The following is an 18,546-nucleotide window of genomic DNA, read 5'->3' as shown; positions in this document are numbered from 1 at the left end:
TGTCTGCCCTCAGTATGTATGAGAATGAGTGGATTGAAGCATATCCGGCTCGCTAGATAACTCGGGGTGGATGTCGCAAGTCGTAAGTATGTATGTATGGAAATGAATTCCGCACACACCCGAATTCTATTTCTACCAAGAGCACTTCTTTACGCTTCTGAAAAGTAAAGTAGGTGCCTGGTTACCTACTTATATCTATGAACAGGTATCTAGGTATCTAGGTATCTACTTGAATGTGTACTAGACATCTCATGTACGAAACGCAGGAACAGAAACTGGAATCTCCAGACCTGGATTCGACAGGGAAGGACGCAGATCTGTTACGTATCTAAGTTTGTATCTATCTACATACCATACGTACTACATAGTAGGTAGATAGGTAGTATCTTTCCCTCCCGGCGGCAAAGCGATCGGGTTTGGTTCGATCCTGGATGGACCTATAAATGCGCTGGATCTATGTATAGAAGGGGTCGGGCTTCGGTAATTGGTTGGCTGCAGAGGGCCAGAGATCCATTTCCGAATTCCGACCGGTAGGGTTGGTTAGGTATTTTGTTTTTTTTTTTTTTTTTTTTCATCTGTCTTTTTCCATATAGTAGGAATGGTGAAAGTTGAAATCTATATACCTATGGAAAACGGAAAAAGGAGGGGAGTACTCCGTACAGAGTATGACTTTTTCTCCTATGTATCTAGGTATATATAATAGGATATCTACGAGGAATAGTATCGCCTGCTAAGGTGAGGGATATCGCAGCAGCTGCTGAGCGGTGGAGCCAAAACTGCAACACAAAACCCTGCCGGGCCCTTCCAGTTCCAGTCCCAGTCCAGCCGGACGAGCCCGTATCAGACGCGGGTATCGTACATACAGCATACAGTAGATACAATGATACAATACCCCCGACCGCATCGCCCTGGCTGGGAGGAATCCTTCGAGAGCTCCCCAGGGTTGATGTTTATACCTATCCATCAAGGACCGGTTAGCCATCCAAAGTAAACACAGAGAAAAGAGGAATCAAGCACACGACCAACCTCCATCTGATTCACCACGACAGGGGAGATAGGAATGCCGTCATCCCGGGTCCCAGCCCTCGACGTCATGATGTCATCACGTGACCCCACCGTCATCCCGGCTGGAGGTTCCGTAACCGCCAGCTCGTCCTTTCGAATCTCACCTGCTCGTCCTTCTTCTCTTTGCCGCGCCCTGATAACAACGACCCTCCGTCCGACTTCGCTTCCACCTCCTCCCCTAACAGACCAAAAACACTGCCAGCTTCTCCAGCAGCACAGTTATTTCCCCATTTTCCACACAAAATGGCCTCTTTCCAGGATCGTGCTCAGCACGCCATTGCCCAGCTCGACAAGGAGGTGAGTCGTGTGTGCGTTTTGTGTTGGTGTTGGTGTCCGTCCTGTTACCCCCCGGGGTCGGTCAGCGAAATTGACCGTCTGGGTTTTCCCTCTTTGCTTGCATTGGCTTTGCAGTTTATCCTATCTGCATCGTCAATGTAACGTGTTTTGAGGGGCAGAATTTGGACTCGGGACTGTGGATTGATTTCTGCCTGTTTGGATTATTTCTCAGCCCGCGAGCGAGCTAACCATATCCCCTTTGTGGGTACGCCTTAGCTCTCCAAATACCCTGTGCTCAACAACTTGGAGCGTCAGACCTCCGTTCCCAAGGTCTACGTGATCCTGGGTCTGGTCGGTATCTACTTCTTCCTGGTCTTCTTCAACATCGCGGGTGAATTCCTCGTCAATTTCGCCGGTTTCCTCATCCCTGGCTACTACTCGCTCAACGCCCTCTTCACCGCTGGAAAGGCCGATGACACGCAGGTATGTTCATGGTTCCGTTCCCCATCGTTGATCTCATGAGCTAAACAGATATGCTGACAATGGTGTCCTGCTTCTAGTGGTTGACGGTATGTTCTCGTGATCTCGTTATCTCGAACCCGGGTGTTCACGCCTAGGTTATCTTGACGCACGTGACAACGTGTGTTCGTCAGCAGCGGTAACTGATTGACATGTGATTCTCTAGTACTGGGTTGTCTATGCCTTCTTCACCGTGATTGAGAGCGCCATCAGCGCCCCCTACTGGTTCCGTAAGTATCTGCGACAATTGAGCTCTGGACAGTGAACATGAACTGATTGTGCGCCCAAACAGCCTTCTACTACATCTTCAAGTTCGCCCTTGTCCTCTGGATGTCTCTTCCCCAGACCAAGTAAGCTACCCACTTCTGCGGACCTGCATCTCATCAAGGAACATGACATGACTGACTCCCTTGCAGCGGTGCCCAAGTTGTTTTCCACTCATTTATCCAGCCCGTGCTCGGCCGCTTCTTCGTTGGCGGCTCCACCTCGGCCAACCTCCGCGCTCAGGCCGAGGCTGCCGCCAAGGAGCAGTAAATAGCTGGCCGTGAGTTCGGGTGATCTGTGGCCTGGTCTCGATCAGCCACCGGGTCGGTCGTTTCTCGCCATGTTTGGGGAATTTGCAAAGCAACGGAGTCATCTCGAGACTTCGGGGTTACGTTGGAAAAACGATGTACTGGATGAGCGGTGATATGATACTTGAGCCACGTCGGGCGAGATTGGGCCATTCTGTTTATGTTGTTCCTTTGCCATGACTTGATTAAGTAGAATTGTGATGTTTGTTGGTGGTGAAGGGCAGAACTTGGCTGTTCCTATTCCGTGGGTGGTATAGCTATACTTTGATGCATTATGCCTCTTCTTGGTAATTTGAGCATTGTCGATTGCTTCTTTTCCTGATTGCTCTCGTTTCGCCGAGGGGAGGGAGGGGTATAGATGATATAGGACGTTTCTTCTGAATGAGGCCGACGCTATGATCGAAAAGAGAGCGGGTAATGTACAATCAACGAAACAAAAGTGCGGCCAATGAGCACGTAACATTCCTTGCGAATCTCAGGCGCGCCACAGCCTGCGAATCATTCACATCGAATCCAGGTACCGTAGCCCAGCGATGTTTTCGAGGCCCGAAGTGATTCAGTACAACCCAAAGCGATTCTGCCATCCATCAGGCCGGGGGTTCAACACGATCCGATAAGGAAACGGATTCGAATCGCTAGTCGTGATCGGTGGGATATGATCCTTATCGCGGTTGACGACAGCCAGGATCTTCAAGGCAGCTTTCTGAAGCATGTTCTCCATTGCTTTGCGCACTTTGGCGCGTTCTAGACCAGATCACATGTCAGCCAGGGGGGGTAAAGCTTGGCGCGTGTGGGGGGCGCAGAATGCCATTCGTCCATACCGGATTCTGTTCGAGGTGTAGCTATCGTCACATCCAGATTCCACACCTCCCAGCATACTTCTTCCTCTCCCTTTCCTGCGAGACCGCCAAACCAGATTCCGGAACGCCGGCGTCGCTTTTCATAAAATTCCACTGCGATTCGGCCGCGCACGCCGCCGCCGCCGCTACCATCAGGGGCGCTAGTTACGGAGGAGTGTTGGCGAACAAGGGTGCTGATACGGGATTCGATGAGGGTTTCGAGGTCTACATCGTTGATGGCGGGCAGGGTGAAATCTAGGACCTCGAAGGTGGTTGGGCGGATGGAGGGGAAGTATCGGTGGAAGAAGATCAGGTTGAGGATGCCTGGTAAGGAAAATATGTAAGCCACATATGGTCGAGGTAATATTAAAACCCACAGTTGGGATTTAGCGGAGAGAGAGACTGACCTTTCAACACATCCCGAACGGTCGTGGTATCCGCGAAGACCTCCAGGAAGTACTCCGGGGGCGTTTTGCGGGGCTCCATCTCAACGAGGGAACGACCGGGTGCCAACCTTCTTTCTGTATGCGAGAAGCTGCAAAGATAGTGGAGCCCAACAATCGTCAGGTACCAGTAACTGCCCAGCTAAGGATCCCGAGCTAAGTGGTGCAGCGGAGAAGGGTTCCGATGCGTGGGTGAAGATGAATCAAGTCTGGGGTTGAAGGGGTACGGGGGGGCGATGACGACGGCGTTGGGGAGGGGACAGGCGGGTTGTCTAGGACCAATGTGGAGAGTCTCGCATGGAGGACGGATCATGAGGGAGGCATGATCTGCTGAGGATATAATCCATGTGTCTTTGAATCGTAAGAAAGAGGGAGGAAGAAGATAGAAGAGGAAGAGAGGTACGGAGTAGTGAGATAATGGATGATGAGGTGGAATGAGGAAATGTACAGTCATGGGGTGTATGTAATCCGCTCGTTGCCCCTCGTCTGTGACCGTACGTCCTCCGTATCCTTATCGTCCCTGAGACCGACAGATAGCCCTGATAGGGCCATCCGCGCGCGTATCCATGGTATTGGCAGTACAGGGCATGACCTGCCTAAGGTTGCCCAGGTCAGACAGAATCAGGCCGAGATGGACAGGATGACGATGATGATGCAACAACGTTCGGGGGGATGAAGTGGCACGTCCTACACGGCTTGTCATCCCCCCGAGCTGCATACTATGGCAGTCTACTATGTAGCATACCCCATACCTACTCCATACTCCATACTCCATACGCTCTCTGCCTTCGCATCCGCGATGACCTGACCCGCTGGTGACGATCATTCACGTTGCCGGGTATCATTTGCTGCTGCGCTCTTTAGCCGAGGCCGCGCCAGGGACCCTCGTTCCCCGACCGTGCTTCCCGTCGCTCTCCCATCACCCACCCTGCCTCTTGGCCTTTCCCTGTGATTCTTCCCTACGACAATTCACTTTCATTGATTTTGGTCGGCTCCATACGATGCACTGAACTGCCTCCTACATCTAGAAGACCATCCGCCCCCCCCCGACCCTCTCTGCTCCACCATGATCAGTGCTACGAAGCGCTGGTTCCGGCGCAATCGCAAGGGCCTTGCGATCGGAGCTGGCGTTATCGGAGCGGGCTATCTCGCTGGACAGTACCTGCTGTCCAAGATCTTGGAGGCGCGAGAGCGCATGAGCAGTGACCGCATTGCCCGAGAGAAGTGAGTGGCGGGCCTCCTTACCTCTTATCTTGACAACGTGACGTGCTCGCGTGCTTGGGGACGGTGACTGACGGCTATTGCCTCTTGTACAGCTTACGGCGACGCTTCGAGCAAAACCAGACCGACTGTACCTACACCGTCCTAGCCCTCTTACCGACTGCGGCAGAGGATATTCTCGAGGCACTGCCTGTGGAGGAGTTGACTAAGGAGCTACAGAAGAAACGTGCAGAGCGACTGGCTCGCCTCAACGCCGGGGAAGGGACAGGCTCGGATCTGAGCTCAGTGTCGCCCAGTATAACGGACGATGATCGGCGGAGCTTGTCTAGCTTCCAGAGCGATGGGTTTGTCCGTACGAGTCAATTAGGAGAATCAACCTTTGAGGGTGGCGGCCCACCACGACCGAAGCGAAACAAGACTCAGCTCTGGAACGAGGTCAAGATAACCTGTCAGTCGTCACATGTCACTCTATTGTCGTCGCCATGGGCTCTAACATACCACCATAGCCATCACTAGATCGGTTACCCTCATTTACACCTTATCCTTGCTGACCATCTTCACCCGAATCCAACTCAACCTTCTCGGCCGTCGAAACTACCTGTCCAGCGTGATCTCCATGGCTACGCCACCCGCAGATGCATCGACTATCCGACTAGAGGACCACGATGATGACGATCTCACGCAGACATTGGGGAACGACTTTGAAACAAACCGGCGATACCTTGCCTTCAGCTGGTGGCTGCTTCACCGGGGCTGGAAGCAGTTGATGGACGAGGTGCAGGCCGCCGTGACGGAGGTCTTTGGCCCTCTGAATCCCCGAGAAGACATCTCGCTGGCTAAGCTGTCGGAATTGACTCTGCAAGCCCGGAGGAAAATAGAGGGCAATACCGAGGAGGACAGGAAGTACGTTGCCGTTGCGCGGGGTTTAGTAGCCTGTTGCTGACCGTTCCTGCCAGGCGCCGGAAGTGGCTATCTTATTTGCTCCCCTCGCGGGAAGAGGAGGAACATCTGTTAGAGGAGTCCGGGGTCCTCGGGGTGACGGAACCCACAACGCCTCAGACAACAGCATCGCTGCGCCATCTCCTGGATGAGACGGCCGATCTGATTGACTCTCCGACTTTCACTCGTGTGATGTTACTTCTCAACAACGAATGCTTTCAAACCATGATTGATCAGTGCAAAGCAGACGCATTCAAGTCATCCTCGCAGGGGCCTGTTTCCGTTCCTCAGTCGTTCACATCAGTTGCCACGGTTGTCCCGGTAGCTGACATCTCGGACCCGAAAACAAAACTGGCGAATGTATTGGCCGTACTGGCCCGACAAGCCCACGTGATTGGAAATGGGACAGCTCCACCAAACTTGTATCTAACAGCAATAGATCAGGGGGTACGCGAGCTGGAGGCCTTTGCGGCTGTTGTATACAGCTCCAATTTCGACTCGGAGCTGCTTGGATCTGATTCGAGGACGCAGCCATTGGGAGGAGACACGGGTTCAGATACCTCTGTTTCTCCTGCCCCAGTGATGATTGAGAAGGATGAGGTCGATGAGGAGCAACTCGCTTCCGAAGCATCAGGTGTAGCAGCGGAAGACGACTCAGCCTTTGAGAAGGCGTGGGGGAAAGCAGTAGAAGATCAACCATCGGGTGGCTCAACCATGTAATGCGGGCTTATAGCAAATTTTGGGGGTATTCTTATAATCTCGGAATGTGAATGATCCCTCATATATACACTGTCTTTTGAGACGTAGCGCGGGCCGGTGTGGTATGGGGCGATTGTATGATAGCTCGTGGAAGCTAATAATGATGATGACGTGGCTTAGTTGTGGGGGACAGACAACAAGCAGCACGTGGTCAATCACTGCTAGTCTATGCAATAGACCTGGATGCTTCTATTTGTCGCGATGTGCTGGTTGTGCGACCTGGTCCGTCTTTCCCTGCTCTTCCATTCGTGCTTATCGGCACAACACGAACCTTCGAGTATTAATGCTACTCGGTGCCAATCTTGTGTTCCGGGGCCCGCAGTCTCGAGAGACCCCCAAACCAGCCAATTCTCCTATAATATGATCAGACTTGACACACTGCAAAGCCACTCAGTCTGATCCTTGGCCATTTTCTAGACTTTGGACCTCCATGAGTCGAAGGTGAAGGTGAAGGACTGCCGGCTGTGGGGAAGATTAGCTAAGCGACATGTGGGGAAAGTGGGCTCACTAGCCCCGAAATTAACTCTGGGGTAATTCCAGACTGGCTGGAGCTTTGAGCCATGAGCCAGGAGCCATGAGCCATGATCCATTCCAGATTCCTGGTACGGAGTAGAGTTCCCCCCTTGGCACGTTGCATCCACTCAAACTGTCATCTCCCATCTCTGCGATCGGGGTAGTGCGTGGGCTATCTACATAGTAGCTCTGGTCGGGACTCCGAACTAAAACCTTGACTGACACGGTCGAGAACCTCGGATGGATCGGACGAGCAAGCTAAGCAATGGCCGAACTGTCAAGCTGTTTTGTACCCTACTGATCAGGCCGGAATGGGCAGGACTCGGGTACTTATCTGGCTTAAAGTAAGGCCCCCAGTGTCGATGAGTTAATTGGTGCGCTTTCATTGCCGTGGTCGCTGGCGAGTGAATGCCGCTGCAGGCGATTGGTTTGGCAGGTTGGAATCGTCAGCAGCCATCGAAGCAGTCACTGACTACAATCCTCATATCCCACCCCCTCCCTTCTCAGCCTTCCTCTGTTGCTTACTTTTCTTCTTCTCACCCGGTTCTCTTGTTGAACCAGTGGTTCGGATCCATATCTTTGCTATTGACGTTCACACCTCGTCATCCACCCCTTGCTCTGGGCCGTCAATTATTGAAACTTTCGGCTCTGACAGTGAGAGTCACCAAGTGACTACTTAGTTGTGTCCACGAGTTAATTCGGCCACAGCTGTTGTATCCATTGTGCCATGATTTAGCCCAGCAGCATCTGAACATAGAATATCATTGGTATTGTCAATCATCACTCAAAAATGGGGTTCTCCGAAGGTACAGAAAATGCGCTTCACTATTCCACCAAGAACAGCAATAACCTAAGCTGCGCGAACAGACATAGATCGCTCTCCCCAGCCCGGATTTAAAGCTGAGGACCAGATAGAAGCGCTTACGTCGGGCCTTCCTCCTCTCACCACAACCACGGAGCGCAAGCTTATGGCCAAGATTGATTGGCACATCGTTCCATGTTTATGTGTTTTGTACTTGCTTGCTTTCTTGGATCGGTATGTGGCTGCAATGCTTGTCTTTGGCAGGGGATCGGCAGGCCAATAACCGATTTCTTGGAACAGTGTGAACATCAGCAATGCGGCCGTACTCGGACTCCAGAAGGACCTCGATATTGTCAACGGCACAAAATACAACACTGCGCTGACTATATTCTTCGTCCCCTACGTCATTTTCGAGATTCCGTCCAACATCTTACTGAAAATGTTGAAGCCCCATGTATGGTGTACGTCTCCATGTCAATGATCCCTGTTGAGCACCAGTCAATGGGTTGCTGATCATGCCAGTGTCTATGTGTATGTTCATGTTCGGCGTCGTCATGATCTGCCAAGGGCTGGTCTCGAACTGGGGTGGACTGATGACTACACGCTGGTTCCTGGGTATGAAGACGCTTCGATCCGGCGACGTGCAGCTAATCTTGACCCAGGGATGTTTGAAACGGGCATGTTCCCTGGGTGTAGGTGGGCCCCTTATTCGTGCTTTGAAAAACTATGCTGATCGGGAACTTGTAAGGCTTTTATCTTTTGGGTATGTGGTATAAGCGCAGTGAGGCGCAGAAGCGATTCAGCTTCTTCTTCAGCTCTACTACGCTGGCAGGCGCGTTCGGTGGCTTGCTTGCAAGTGGACTAGGGAAGATGGATGGGATTCGAGGGTATGGAGGATGGCGGTGGGTCTTCATCATCGAAGGCGTTATCACATCTGTAGTCGCTGTCATCTGGTTTTTCGTGATCCCAGGTTTCCCAGAGGATGTCAAATGGCTAAATGAGGAAGAGCGGACATACATCCGAGCCAAGCTGGCTCAGGATGTAGGAAAGGCCGGGGGTGATGCTCATATGGGTTTGCGCGACGTATTGTCTGTCTTTAAAGACTGTGAGTACCCCATGGTCCCCAGCATAAGCCGTTCATGCACTCTGACCACGGCTATAGACAAGATATTTATTGGCGGGTTTATGTATTTCGGCCAGGTTGTCACAGCATATGGTAGGCTTGACTGTTCTTCCAGGTCGCGAGTGTCAAGTGAAAATTAGAGGCTAACAAGCCCAGGCTATGCTTATTTCGCTCCTACTATCATCAAAACCTACGGCTATGGAGGTATGTGTTCAAGTCACCTAAGCACGTTGCATGCTAAGCTCTTTTACAGCCATCCAAACGCAGTTGTACTCGATCCCACCATGGGCGGCTGCATTTGCATTTTCGATGATTATCGCCGCTCTCTCGGACCAAGCTAGACATCGGTTTGCTTTCACTTTGTTTCCCATGATGGTTGCCATGGCTGGATATGGAATCCTGTTGAACATACACGGACAGGCTCACCGGCACGTCCAGTACGGCGCGCTCTTCATGGTCACCTGTGGCAGCTATAGTGCGATGCCAGTTATTGTATGCTGGTTTGCCATGAACTTGGGAGGTCATCGCCGACGCAGCGTGGGCACAGCATGGCAGATCGGATTTGGTAACAGTAAGTGACGTCGACGCCGGTCGACCAAAAGCATATATTGGTTACGCCGCTGACCCGAACCCCAGTTGGAGGGATCATCTCCACGTATTCGTTCCTAGCCAAAGATGCGCCTCTCTACCGGAATGGTTACATTATCAGTCTGTCGTTCCTTTGCTTCTCCGCTGCCTGCTGCATTGCGTACTTTGTGGCTATCTGGGCTGAGAACAAGCGACGGGACCGAGCCATGACCAATGGGGCGCCAGCGGAGCTTCGAGGTGAGGAAGAAGAGGTCCTGGGAGATCTGGCGGTGACCTACCGCTATGCGTACTAGAGGAATCCCGTCTTCAACATACCAACATCCCACAATGGTTGTTCCCGGACGTCTACGGAGTATAGAGACCGGAGATGCTCTGTTCTTCAGCAGTAGATAGGGCTAGCTAGGGCTTGCGTCGATGCAGCCACACGAACAAGTGAAACAGGAATATTAAACTATGTGCCATATCGTTGAATCATAGCCATGAGTCTTTTTTTTCTTTCTCCTCGTAATGGGTTCCCACCGCATGCCACGGTACTGGAGGTACACGCACCGGGAGGGTTGATGTCACGGGCAGACCCAAAGCGGTAATCGCCAGGCTCGGTAAAGCAGTGGGTGACGGGCCACCAGCCAATCAGGGCCGGCGCAACACTAGCGAGCCCTTAGCGGCATTGGATGCTGAGTCAGCCACGGCGCACACAAGAAGCTCAACCGCGGCCGCTCTCCATCCTTCTTGCAACCATCTCTTCATCCTCGCAGAAGTGTGAGTATACCACCCCAGCCTGCCTGGTTGCAGTGCTTTGTGTTTGTGTCTACGGTGACTGACTGACTGGCTTCAGTTTCGAATTCTCTACGAAGATGAGAGCCAAGTGGAGAAAGAAGCGCGTCCGTCGCCTCAAGCGTAAGCGCAGAAAGATGCGTGCCAGATCGTGAGTATATCCCATTGCATTCATTGCAAGAGCAGGAAACCAGCCGGACGGGACAGCCAACTAACAATTCAATGCAGAAAATAAACAACTCGCCCACTCCATCTCAGCTCTTCATGTGAAAGCTCAGGTTGAACGCTAAACATGACAATTGCGACGACGTCACGATGATTCCGGTTATGGTCGTTACGTGGTTCGGTATCTCGATCGAGGCCTGTCTGGTCTGGAACACTTCCTCGGTGCAGTCGATTTCGGAGCCCGCCGTTCAGCAGGATTAAAGCGATTTTCTCCGTCCAATCCCACGTGGCTCGTTTACGGTTTCGATTTTTTCCTCTTGATTTCCTTTGAATCAGACAGTGGGGATGCGCTCGACGTATCTTTTCCTCGGAGGTACGAATGTGTTTGGGGTTGGAAGGCATGGTGGAAGAGTCAAATGGTCTCCTGTATTCCTGTACTGTCTTGCTCTTTTTCCATCGGTCTCATGGGTTTTGCATGGTGACTGGTCAATTACTCGTGTCCTGGGCTTTGTTCGGTTCATCCGACGGGGTTCAGGCCATGGAGAGGTTCATGAGAATTGATTTTTAAATACCAAAAGTTACGACGCATTGATATTCCTCGTAAGCCCTCAATTGTACTGTAGAACGCTGGTGGTCGTCTGGAGACTCGCCTGGACTTCAGACATCAGATAACCGTGATGATCTGACATGAAGCTGTAGATCATCATCCATCAGATGGCGCGATTGTGTGGCGCGTGATGCCCGCCTGGCTGGGCTCTTCTCCGCCTTCCGCTCGCAACCCGCCTGACCGCCTTCAACTTTTTTTCGTGGAATTTTCCCTCCACTTGCCCGATAACCTCACGCCCTGCCAGCCCATTCTCTCTCCGCATTGTCGCATTTCCCTGAGATTGCCCGCGCAGCACACAATGCCGTCTGACAAGGTGGATAAGAAGCGCAAGCGCGCCTCTGATCGCCACGAGAGACCCAGCAAGAAGCCCGCCCTCGAGCTGCAAGATCTGCCTCCGCTGTCCTCCAGCGTCGTGGAAGATGATAGCGAACTAGCTCCGGTGATCAGTATGTCCCACTATATGCCTCTACACCATCTTCTTGCCTAGATATCTTGACCTACGAGGAGTAAAGTCATCTGACAATGCAATCAAGTCACCACCCCCGGTCTCAGCGCACCGCGAAACCTCCGCCTCAACCCATACCTCAAGACCCGCAGCAAAACCTCTTCCGCATCCTCACGAAACAAAGGCATCGTCTCGTCCGAACTGCTGCTCCAGTCCTCCGAGCACCCCAAGCTGGACTTTGTGGGCCGCGAGGCTGAGGAAGACGCCGACTCCCAGTTGAAGCACTATGTCGCAATCGTGGACCCGGAGAAGAAGACCTGGCAGTTCGTGGAAGTGCGGAAGATGACCCTGCGTGGCTCCGTTCGCAAGATGAAGGCAATTGAAGAAGAGGAAGAGGAGGAGAGTGAAGAAGAAGAGATGGTTAGAACCATCCCTTCCCTCTCTGTATCCATCCATCACTTAGCTAACCCGTCAACCCAACAGAAAACCATGCGCGCTCAAAGAACCGAACTCACCAACACCTTCGGTACCAAACAATCCCGCAAAGCCGCTCAATCGCTTGCCGAAAACGCCCAGCTCTCCAATGTACCCGCGGGCGCCGCCTCCGCTGCCGAAAATGCCATTCTCTCCGCCATGCCCGCCGATGCGGCCACAGATATCGCCTCCAAGACCGCTGCTGTGCAGGCCCAGGTCCAAGCCGCGAAGCCTCTGCCCCAGGCTAACCTGGACGCCGCACACCCCTCGGACGTCTACCCGATTGACGTCCTCGTCCCCAATGGCCTGGCCACCCTGCGCCAACTCCCCAACATCAAAGAATGGCAAGACACCGTCAACTCCGGCGCCGCCGTCAACACTACATCGCGGTACGTCTCCCGCCGCGTCGAAGCCGTCGCCCTCTCCGGCAACACCACCCACATCCAGATCCTCCGCTTCATCCTCCTCCTCCTGGAACTTGCGCGCTGTCTCCGTCCCGGCCGCGACAAGTCCTCCGGTCCCGGCAGCAAGCGTCTTCCGCCCCGCGAAGACCTCCGCCGCATCCTCTCCGGCGGAACGACCAACGAAAACGCCGCCAGCGGCGACCAACTTCCCGACCCCGTCATCGACGCCGTCCGCCGCAAATTCGCCCCTCAGGGTGCCTCCCTCTCTAAGAACGACATCACCTTCCTCCACACCACCATCTGCGCCCTCTCGCTGCACATCCCGCCCCAACCGGCTAAGGACGGCGGAAACAGCTCCGCCGGCGGAAACTCCCCCAACGAGCTGGCCACCGACCCGTCCGATCTCCGTGACGATCTGCGTCTGGATAACGTGGCTATCACGCAGTATTTCCGTGAGCTGGGTTGTCGGGTCGATAAGCCCAGGGAGTCGGAGTTCGCCAAATGGGGTATTAAGGGCGGCAAGGCTGAGGCCGCGGCTAGACGTGTCGCGAGGTTGAAGATCCCTGTCGAGTTTCCCAAGGTCAGTCGCGGTGGTGGACGGAGGTAGATAGGAAGAAACCGAGAGGGAATGTGATTGTGACTGTGATTGTACGTTAGCATATATTTTCTCTGTATGTATGTAGGTATCGGAAAAGAAGTCTTTGTTTTTTATTTTTTTTTTCTTTCTATTGTTACTTCCTCTTTGGCTCAGTTTGTTTAGTTCGAGTACATAGGTAAGTGAGGTATAACACTTTCCTCAATAGGTAGGTAGTCGATTGCTTCTTTTCGGCTTTTTTACTTTTCTTTCCCACATGAGAACGGGGGGGCAGAGGTCATTCATATGACATGTACGTTACATATGTATGTACAAAAATGAATACACATTAATACAGAGGTGTGTAAAAAATTGTGCTAGATTCAGTTCTGTTATCTAATTGCTAGGGGCTATGTGTTAATGCGTACTGTTGTGTGGTACTCTGGCATATCGGTAAACATACTACTAGTATATGAGATATGTGAATACTATGATCAAGATAAAAAGATATATACTGTCAATTTACGCGAATCATCAAATGAATTTGAAGATACCTGCTATCATGTCTACTGGATCTGAATATATATTTAACCCACGCAATGAATTACAATAAGTTACAGCTACGACAGAAATTTAGGAAATATTTGGGAGAAAGAGGATAAGGGAGGGGCATAGACATGAACCCAGTGATCATCTGTAACGACAGGCCGGTTCATCTGTGTCTTTTGTCCACCTCCGTATTCAAATTATGATTTGGCAAATGTCCGATAGGCTGGTCACATGGCCAGGCTGGGTCTGATTTCCCGCAGCGAATAGAAAAATTAACAACAACGATCTCACGTGGTGTGCCATCAAGGTGATAGTCACATCATACCATAACCCTACCATATCGTGACGTATGTTGGACGGGGGTCTAAGCAACCACTCCCACAGGGATAGAGGCGGCGGCAGCAGCAGCAGCAGGACGGATCGGAGTGGCGGTCTGCATGCGCGAAGCAGTCTTTGAGAGGGCCTCAGCGGCGGCGTCCTGGAACTTGCGCGCTACGGCAGCCTCAACAGTCTCGCTAGCCTGCAGGCCCAGCTGCGCGTCCTCCCAGATAGGCTGATTCGCGGCTTCGGCACCTTCCACGCCGACACCGACAAAGCCGCCCTGTGCCTTCCAGTCACTGGTACGTTTGATGCCCAGATCGTTCCATACGGTTTGCAGAGCCTGTACCAGATGGTCCCGGTGTTCCTTGACGTGACCGGGGGTGGGCGTGATACGGAGACGCTCTTCGCCGCGGGGCACCGTTGGGTAGTTGATAGCCTGCACGTAGATGCCATGCTCCTCGAGCAGCTTGTCCGAGGCCTGCTTAGCCACCTCTGCATCACCGACAAGGAGAGGGATGATATGGGACGGGTTCGGGATCACGGGGATGTCCAGCTCCTTGAGTGATTCCTTAACCGCACGGGTGTGCAACTGCTGCAGGATGCGGTCGCGCTGGTGCTGGGCCTGGTACTGTATGGCAGTGTCAGCACCAGCCATGGTCGCAGGAGGTAGAGAAGTCGTGAAGATGAAACCGGGGGCGAGGGAGCGGATAGTATCAACCATCGCCGCCGATCCCGCGATGTAGCCACCCACACAGCCATACGCCTTGCCGAGGGTGCCGGTGATGATGTCAATCCGGTCCATCACGGTTCCCTTAGTGTCACGAGGGTTGGCCGTATCTTGAGAAGCGTAGATGTCGTAGTCGAGATGCTCGGCCACTCCCGCGCCATGAGGTCCGTACATGCCGACGGCATGGACTTCATCGAGGAAGGTGATGGCCCCGTATTTGTCGGCCAGATCACAGATCTGCTCGATGGGGGCAATGGATCCGCACATACTATAGACTGACTCGAAAGCGATAATCTTCGGGGCATTCAAAGGCAGAGATGCTAGTTTGGCCTCGAGGTCGACCAAGTCATTGTGCTTGAACACCATCTTCTTGGTCCCCGAGTGGCGGATACCCTGGATCATTGAGGCGTGGTTGAGACTGTCAGACAGGATAACACAGTCAGGCATCTTACTGCCCAGAGTCGCCAGAGTCGCATCGTTAGCCACGAAGCACGAGCTGAAGACCAGGGCCGCCTCCTTGTTGTGTAATTTAGCCAAGGTCTGCTCGAGAGCCACGGCGTGCTGATTGTGTCCGGAAATGTTGCGAGTACCTCCGGCACCTGCTCCGTAGGTATCCAGGGTCTGGTGCATGGACTTCAGCACCTCAGGGTTACGACCCATGCCGAGGTAGTCGTTAGAGCACCACACAGTCACTCTTTCTTCGGGGGAAGCCGTGTGGGCGCGGGGGAACTCCTTGGCCAACCGATTGATGTTATTGAAGTAGCGGTATGACTTGTCCTTGTGTTTCTTTTCCAGCTCACCCTGGTAAAACGCATTGTAGTTAAAGGGTGCGGTGGCGGGCGTATGAGGACGAAGGCCAGACGCGGTGGTGGCAGCGGGAGGCTCGAAGCGCTGCTTGACACCGGAGAGACTGGGATGAACTGTGGCAATGCCGTTAGCATAGACCACGTCGTGGTCATCCGCCAGAAAAGCACCCACCTCGCTGAGACTCCTTGTAGACATTGGGGGTCACATCGGCGCCATTGCCAGCAGTCGAATGCAACGCTCTCTTGCCCGCAGTGGGCCGGAGATGCTTGGGGCTCACACCCGCCACACCGGCAGTATAAGAGGTGAACCTCTTGGTGTGGGCCAGGCGAGCACTCTGCACGGCCAAAGCCTTGCTCATGACGGGGCAGCGACGAGCCAGAACCTGGAGGTTAGACATGGTACCGCCACCAGGGCTGGTGCTCGGACGCGTAGCGGTAGCCAGAGAGCGCAAGGCATTGGGGGAGGTGCGCTTGAGAAACGGGCACATAGCCCGAGACTGCTGCAGAAGCGACTCCATGGAGGGCCAAGTGACGGGCGAATAAGTCGAGACGCAGTAGACAAACGCGAGTAGGATGAGAGTCCCGAAGTGAAAGTCAGGCAGGGAACGAGGATGACGAGAGGGAGTGGAGGAATGATGAGGGGACAGGCAGAGAAGGAAGAGAAGAAAAGGAACGGTTGATGCTGAGACTGGGAGGAGGCACCGAAAGATTTCGCCGTTACGAGATTACGGCTCCCGATCGGTAATCGGTATTGCAGGGGGCATCGACGGCGCTTGCCCCCCGGGGGCCTAGTCGGCTTACTTCAGCCCCGTGGCTGACGATCGGGGGCCTGCTGATTGGCCCGCACACACAGCGGCTTCGGGAAACAGCGATGTGACTAAGGCAAGCGGGCCAGTCATGGCGGAGATCAGGCCACACGGCACCCCTGCAGAGTCCGGAGTGAGTCCGGAGCAAGTCCGGAGTAAGTTCGCAACTGAGTTCACCCAAGTACAGAGTAGGTTCAGGCCAGCTGGGCGGAACTCGGCTGGGATGCCTGGAATTCTGGAAAAGCCTGGCCAGCCCTGGCACAGAAGATTGCCCCTCCCTGGTGCGGAGATGATCGTCGCGGCACACAGCCAATGATGGATCAATCTACATCCTGCATAGTACAGGATGACTCCGTGACAGCCGGTACAAGCGACATGGGCCAATGTGCGGAGCAAAACCCGGGCTTCTTGGCAGATGCCGGACACCGTGATCTATTCCGGAATTATCATTACTCATCACCTCGGCCCAGAACCGTCTTGCAGTAACGTAATCGGTAAGCGAGTGGCCACCCGCGTTCCGAAAACACGCGTTTTTTCAACCACAAAGCATTGAATCCGCGATATCACCACCAAAAAATGTCCAAATCGTTAAAAAACGGTGTTGAACAAGAGGGCCGGATCGTCCTCGCAATTGAAGCTTTAAAAAATGGCGATACTCCTAACGTGGCCCAAGCAGCCCGCGATTTTGAAGTTCCTCGATCAACTCTCCGGCATCGTCTGCAGGGAATCAAATCGCGTACAGAAATACACGCAAATTCATTAAAATTGACTTCTGCAGAGGAGAAAGCCTTAGAGAAATGGATAATTTCTTTGGATCAGCGAGGCCTTCCACCCAGGCCTTCATACGTTCGTACAATGGCTACTCTCTTAATCCAAAAGCATGATCTGAACTACCGTACAGATATAGGAGAGAAATGGGTATATAACTTCATCAAAAGACATGATACTTTGAAGTCTCGCTTTTCCCGCCGTTATAACTATCAGCGCGCTCGCTGTGAGGATCCAAAGGTGATCAGTGAGTGGTTCTCTCATATTCAAGCTACTATATCAGAGTATGGCATCACAGATGAAGATATCTACAACTTTGATGAAACTAGATTTGCTATGGGAATGGTGGCTACTGCACACGTTATTACCAGATCTGACTACATTGGAAGACCGTTCCTTATACAGCCTGGGAATCGCGAGTGGGTAACATCAATCAAATGTATTAACGCAGCTGGCTGGGCCTTGCCTCCGTTCGTGATTCTTAAAGACAAGGTTCATATACAGTCATGGTATCAAGGTAGAAAGTTACCTCCTGATTGGAGACTTCATATATCACCGAATGGATGGACTACCAACGAAATAGGCCTTTTTCGGTTGCGTGAACACTTTATTCCATTTATTCAAAGTCAAAGAACTGGGAAATATAGCCTCCTAATACTCGACGGCCATGACTCCCATTTAACGCCTGAATTTGACGAAATCTGTAATCAAAATAATATTGTTCCTGTCTGTATGCCTCCGCACTCCTCGCACCTGTGTCAACCGTTGGATGTTATGTGTTTTTCGCCATTAAAACAGGCGTACGGCGGGCTGATTGAGAAGTTGATCCGCGCGGGAATCCACAAAGTTGATAAGAAGGATTTCTTGGATACATATCCAGATGCTCGATTATTCGCTTTTAAAAAAGTAACTATACAGAGTGCTTTTCGCGCTGCAGGAATAGTGCCTTTCTCACCTACCGAGGTGGTTAACCAGCTTGTTTACTGCCTTCGTGATACTACCCCCCCCCAGCCGGCCAAGTACAGCTTCAACGATACCAAAGACTCCTAATAACGTGAGCCAATTAAAGAAGCATGAATCTACTATCAAAAAGGTGCTTCGCGAGCTCTCGAAAAGCCCGTCTACACCGATGAAGACTGCTTTATCATATATAATAAAAGGCTGTGAGATTGCGATCAATCAGACAACCCTTCTTGAAGCCGAAAATCGCCAACTCCGAGAGGGAAAAGAGCGCCAAGAAAGAAAGAAGAAAAGGAGTCATCGCCAAATGACTGGTCTTGACGGTCTCACCGTACAGGAAGCAATTGAGGCTTTTCAACAGCCTCGTCAAGCCGGCGAAGCACCTGGAGGCGAGGTGATCCGGCCGGCTGACTATGAGGAGCAACCTCGCCGCCGCGCGCCACCCCGGTGCAGTGATTGTAATCAATTAGGCCATAAACGTACACACTGCCCTACAAGAGAAATCAA

The 18,546-nt window shown here is 52.6% G+C and overlaps 5 protein-coding genes across 5 annotated transcripts; 3 read left to right on the top strand and 2 right to left on the bottom strand.

The window, feature by feature from the left end:
• Nucleotides 1-1,145: 1,145 nt before the first annotated feature.
• Nucleotides 1,146-2,444, top strand: yop1 (putative membrane biogenesis protein (Yop1)). Its single transcript, XM_025617757.1, has 6 exons — nucleotides 1,146-1,362; nucleotides 1,618-1,824; nucleotides 1,902-1,910; nucleotides 2,027-2,090; nucleotides 2,153-2,210; nucleotides 2,277-2,444. Exons 1-6 carry the CDS (start codon nucleotides 1,309-1,311, stop codon nucleotides 2,392-2,394), a joined length of 510 nt encoding a protein of 169 aa, XP_025466753.1. The 5' UTR covers nucleotides 1,146-1,308; the 3' UTR covers nucleotides 2,395-2,444.
• Nucleotides 2,445-2,786: 342 nt separating this feature from the next.
• BO94DRAFT_95470 (autophagy-related protein 101) lies at nucleotides 2,787-3,991 on the bottom strand. The gene is made up of 3 exons (XM_025617758.1): nucleotides 3,679-3,991; nucleotides 3,254-3,595; nucleotides 2,787-3,176 (listed from the first exon to the last, which is right to left on the bottom strand). Exons 1-3 carry the CDS (start codon nucleotides 3,755-3,757, stop codon nucleotides 2,989-2,991), a joined length of 609 nt encoding a protein of 202 aa, XP_025466752.1. The 5' UTR covers nucleotides 3,758-3,991; the 3' UTR covers nucleotides 2,787-2,988.
• A 789-nt stretch (nucleotides 3,992-4,780) lies between these two features.
• BO94DRAFT_557153 (MFS transporter) lies at nucleotides 4,781-9,952 on the top strand (the record flags this gene model as incomplete). Its single annotated transcript, XM_025613917.1, has 13 exons — nucleotides 4,781-4,938; nucleotides 5,031-5,383; nucleotides 5,442-5,858; nucleotides 5,933-6,321; nucleotides 8,052-8,182; nucleotides 8,249-8,409; nucleotides 8,471-8,563; nucleotides 8,611-8,640; nucleotides 8,697-9,057; nucleotides 9,111-9,164; nucleotides 9,228-9,275; nucleotides 9,314-9,642; nucleotides 9,708-9,952. 13 exons carry the CDS (start codon nucleotides 4,781-4,783, stop codon nucleotides 9,950-9,952), a joined length of 2,769 nt encoding a protein of 922 aa, XP_025466751.1.
• Nucleotides 9,953-11,430: 1,478 nt separating this feature from the next.
• On the top strand, nucleotides 11,431-13,270 carry BO94DRAFT_566473 (DNA-directed RNA polymerase I subunit RPA49). Its single transcript, XM_025614555.1, has 3 exons — nucleotides 11,431-11,651; nucleotides 11,739-12,070; nucleotides 12,134-13,270. The coding sequence occupies exons 1-3, from the start codon at nucleotides 11,504-11,506 to the stop codon at nucleotides 13,133-13,135; spliced, it is 1,482 nt and encodes a 493-aa protein (XP_025466750.1). The 5' UTR covers nucleotides 11,431-11,503; the 3' UTR covers nucleotides 13,136-13,270.
• A 357-nt stretch (nucleotides 13,271-13,627) lies between these two features.
• hemA (5-aminolevulinic acid synthase HemA) lies at nucleotides 13,628-16,227 on the bottom strand. The gene is made up of 2 exons (XM_025615097.1): nucleotides 15,678-16,227; nucleotides 13,628-15,619 (listed from the first exon to the last, which is right to left on the bottom strand). Exons 1-2 carry the CDS (start codon nucleotides 16,021-16,023, stop codon nucleotides 14,016-14,018), a joined length of 1,950 nt encoding a protein of 649 aa, XP_025466749.1. The 5' UTR covers nucleotides 16,024-16,227; the 3' UTR covers nucleotides 13,628-14,015.
• Nucleotides 16,228-18,546: the final 2,319 nt, after the last annotated feature.

Source organism: Aspergillus sclerotioniger (assembly GCF_003184525.1).
Source record: "Aspergillus sclerotioniger CBS 115572 chromosome Unknown BO94scaffold_16, whole genome shotgun sequence".
NCBI lineage: Eukaryota > Fungi > Ascomycota > Eurotiomycetes > Eurotiales > Aspergillaceae > Aspergillus > Aspergillus sclerotioniger.
The sequence above is the reverse complement of the archived record's forward strand: the minus strand, read 5'-3'. Positions and strand labels throughout refer to the sequence as shown.

Excerpts from the sequence above, each read along its gene's own strand:
- yop1 (XM_025617757.1), top strand. The coding sequence starts at position 1,309 with ATGGCCTCTTTCCAGGATCGTGCTCAGCACGCCATTGCCCAGCTCGAC. Across the intron at positions 1,363-1,617 it reads TTGCCCAGCTCGACAAGGAG|CTCTCCAAATACCCTGTGCT; the intron begins GTGAGTCGTGTG and ends GGTACGCCTTAG. Across the intron at positions 2,091-2,152 it reads CAGCGCCCCCTACTGGTTCC|CCTTCTACTACATCTTCAAG; the intron begins GTAAGTATCTGC and ends GCGCCCAAACAG.
- BO94DRAFT_95470 (XM_025617758.1), bottom strand. The coding sequence starts at position 3,757 with ATGGAGCCCCGCAAAACGCCCCCGGAGTACTTCCTGGAGGTCTTCGCG. Across the intron at positions 3,596-3,678 it reads CGTTCGGGATGTGTTGAAAG|GCATCCTCAACCTGATCTTC; the intron begins GTCAGTCTCTCT and ends TTTCCTTACCAG. Across the intron at positions 3,177-3,253 it reads TACACCTCGAACAGAATCCG|AACGCGCCAAAGTGCGCAAA; the intron begins GTATGGACGAAT and ends GATCTGGTCTAG.
- BO94DRAFT_566473 (XM_025614555.1), top strand. The coding sequence starts at position 11,504 with ATGCCGTCTGACAAGGTGGATAAGAAGCGCAAGCGCGCCTCTGATCGC. Across the intron at positions 11,652-11,738 it reads CGAACTAGCTCCGGTGATCA|TCACCACCCCCGGTCTCAGC; the intron begins GTATGTCCCACT and ends AATGCAATCAAG. Across the intron at positions 12,071-12,133 it reads AGAGTGAAGAAGAAGAGATG|AAAACCATGCGCGCTCAAAG; the intron begins GTTAGAACCATC and ends TCAACCCAACAG.
- hemA (XM_025615097.1), bottom strand. The coding sequence starts at position 16,023 with ATGGAGTCGCTTCTGCAGCAGTCTCGGGCTATGTGCCCGTTTCTCAAG. Across the intron at positions 15,620-15,677 it reads CTACAAGGAGTCTCAGCGAG|TTCATCCCAGTCTCTCCGGT; the intron begins GTGGGTGCTTTT and ends GCATTGCCACAG.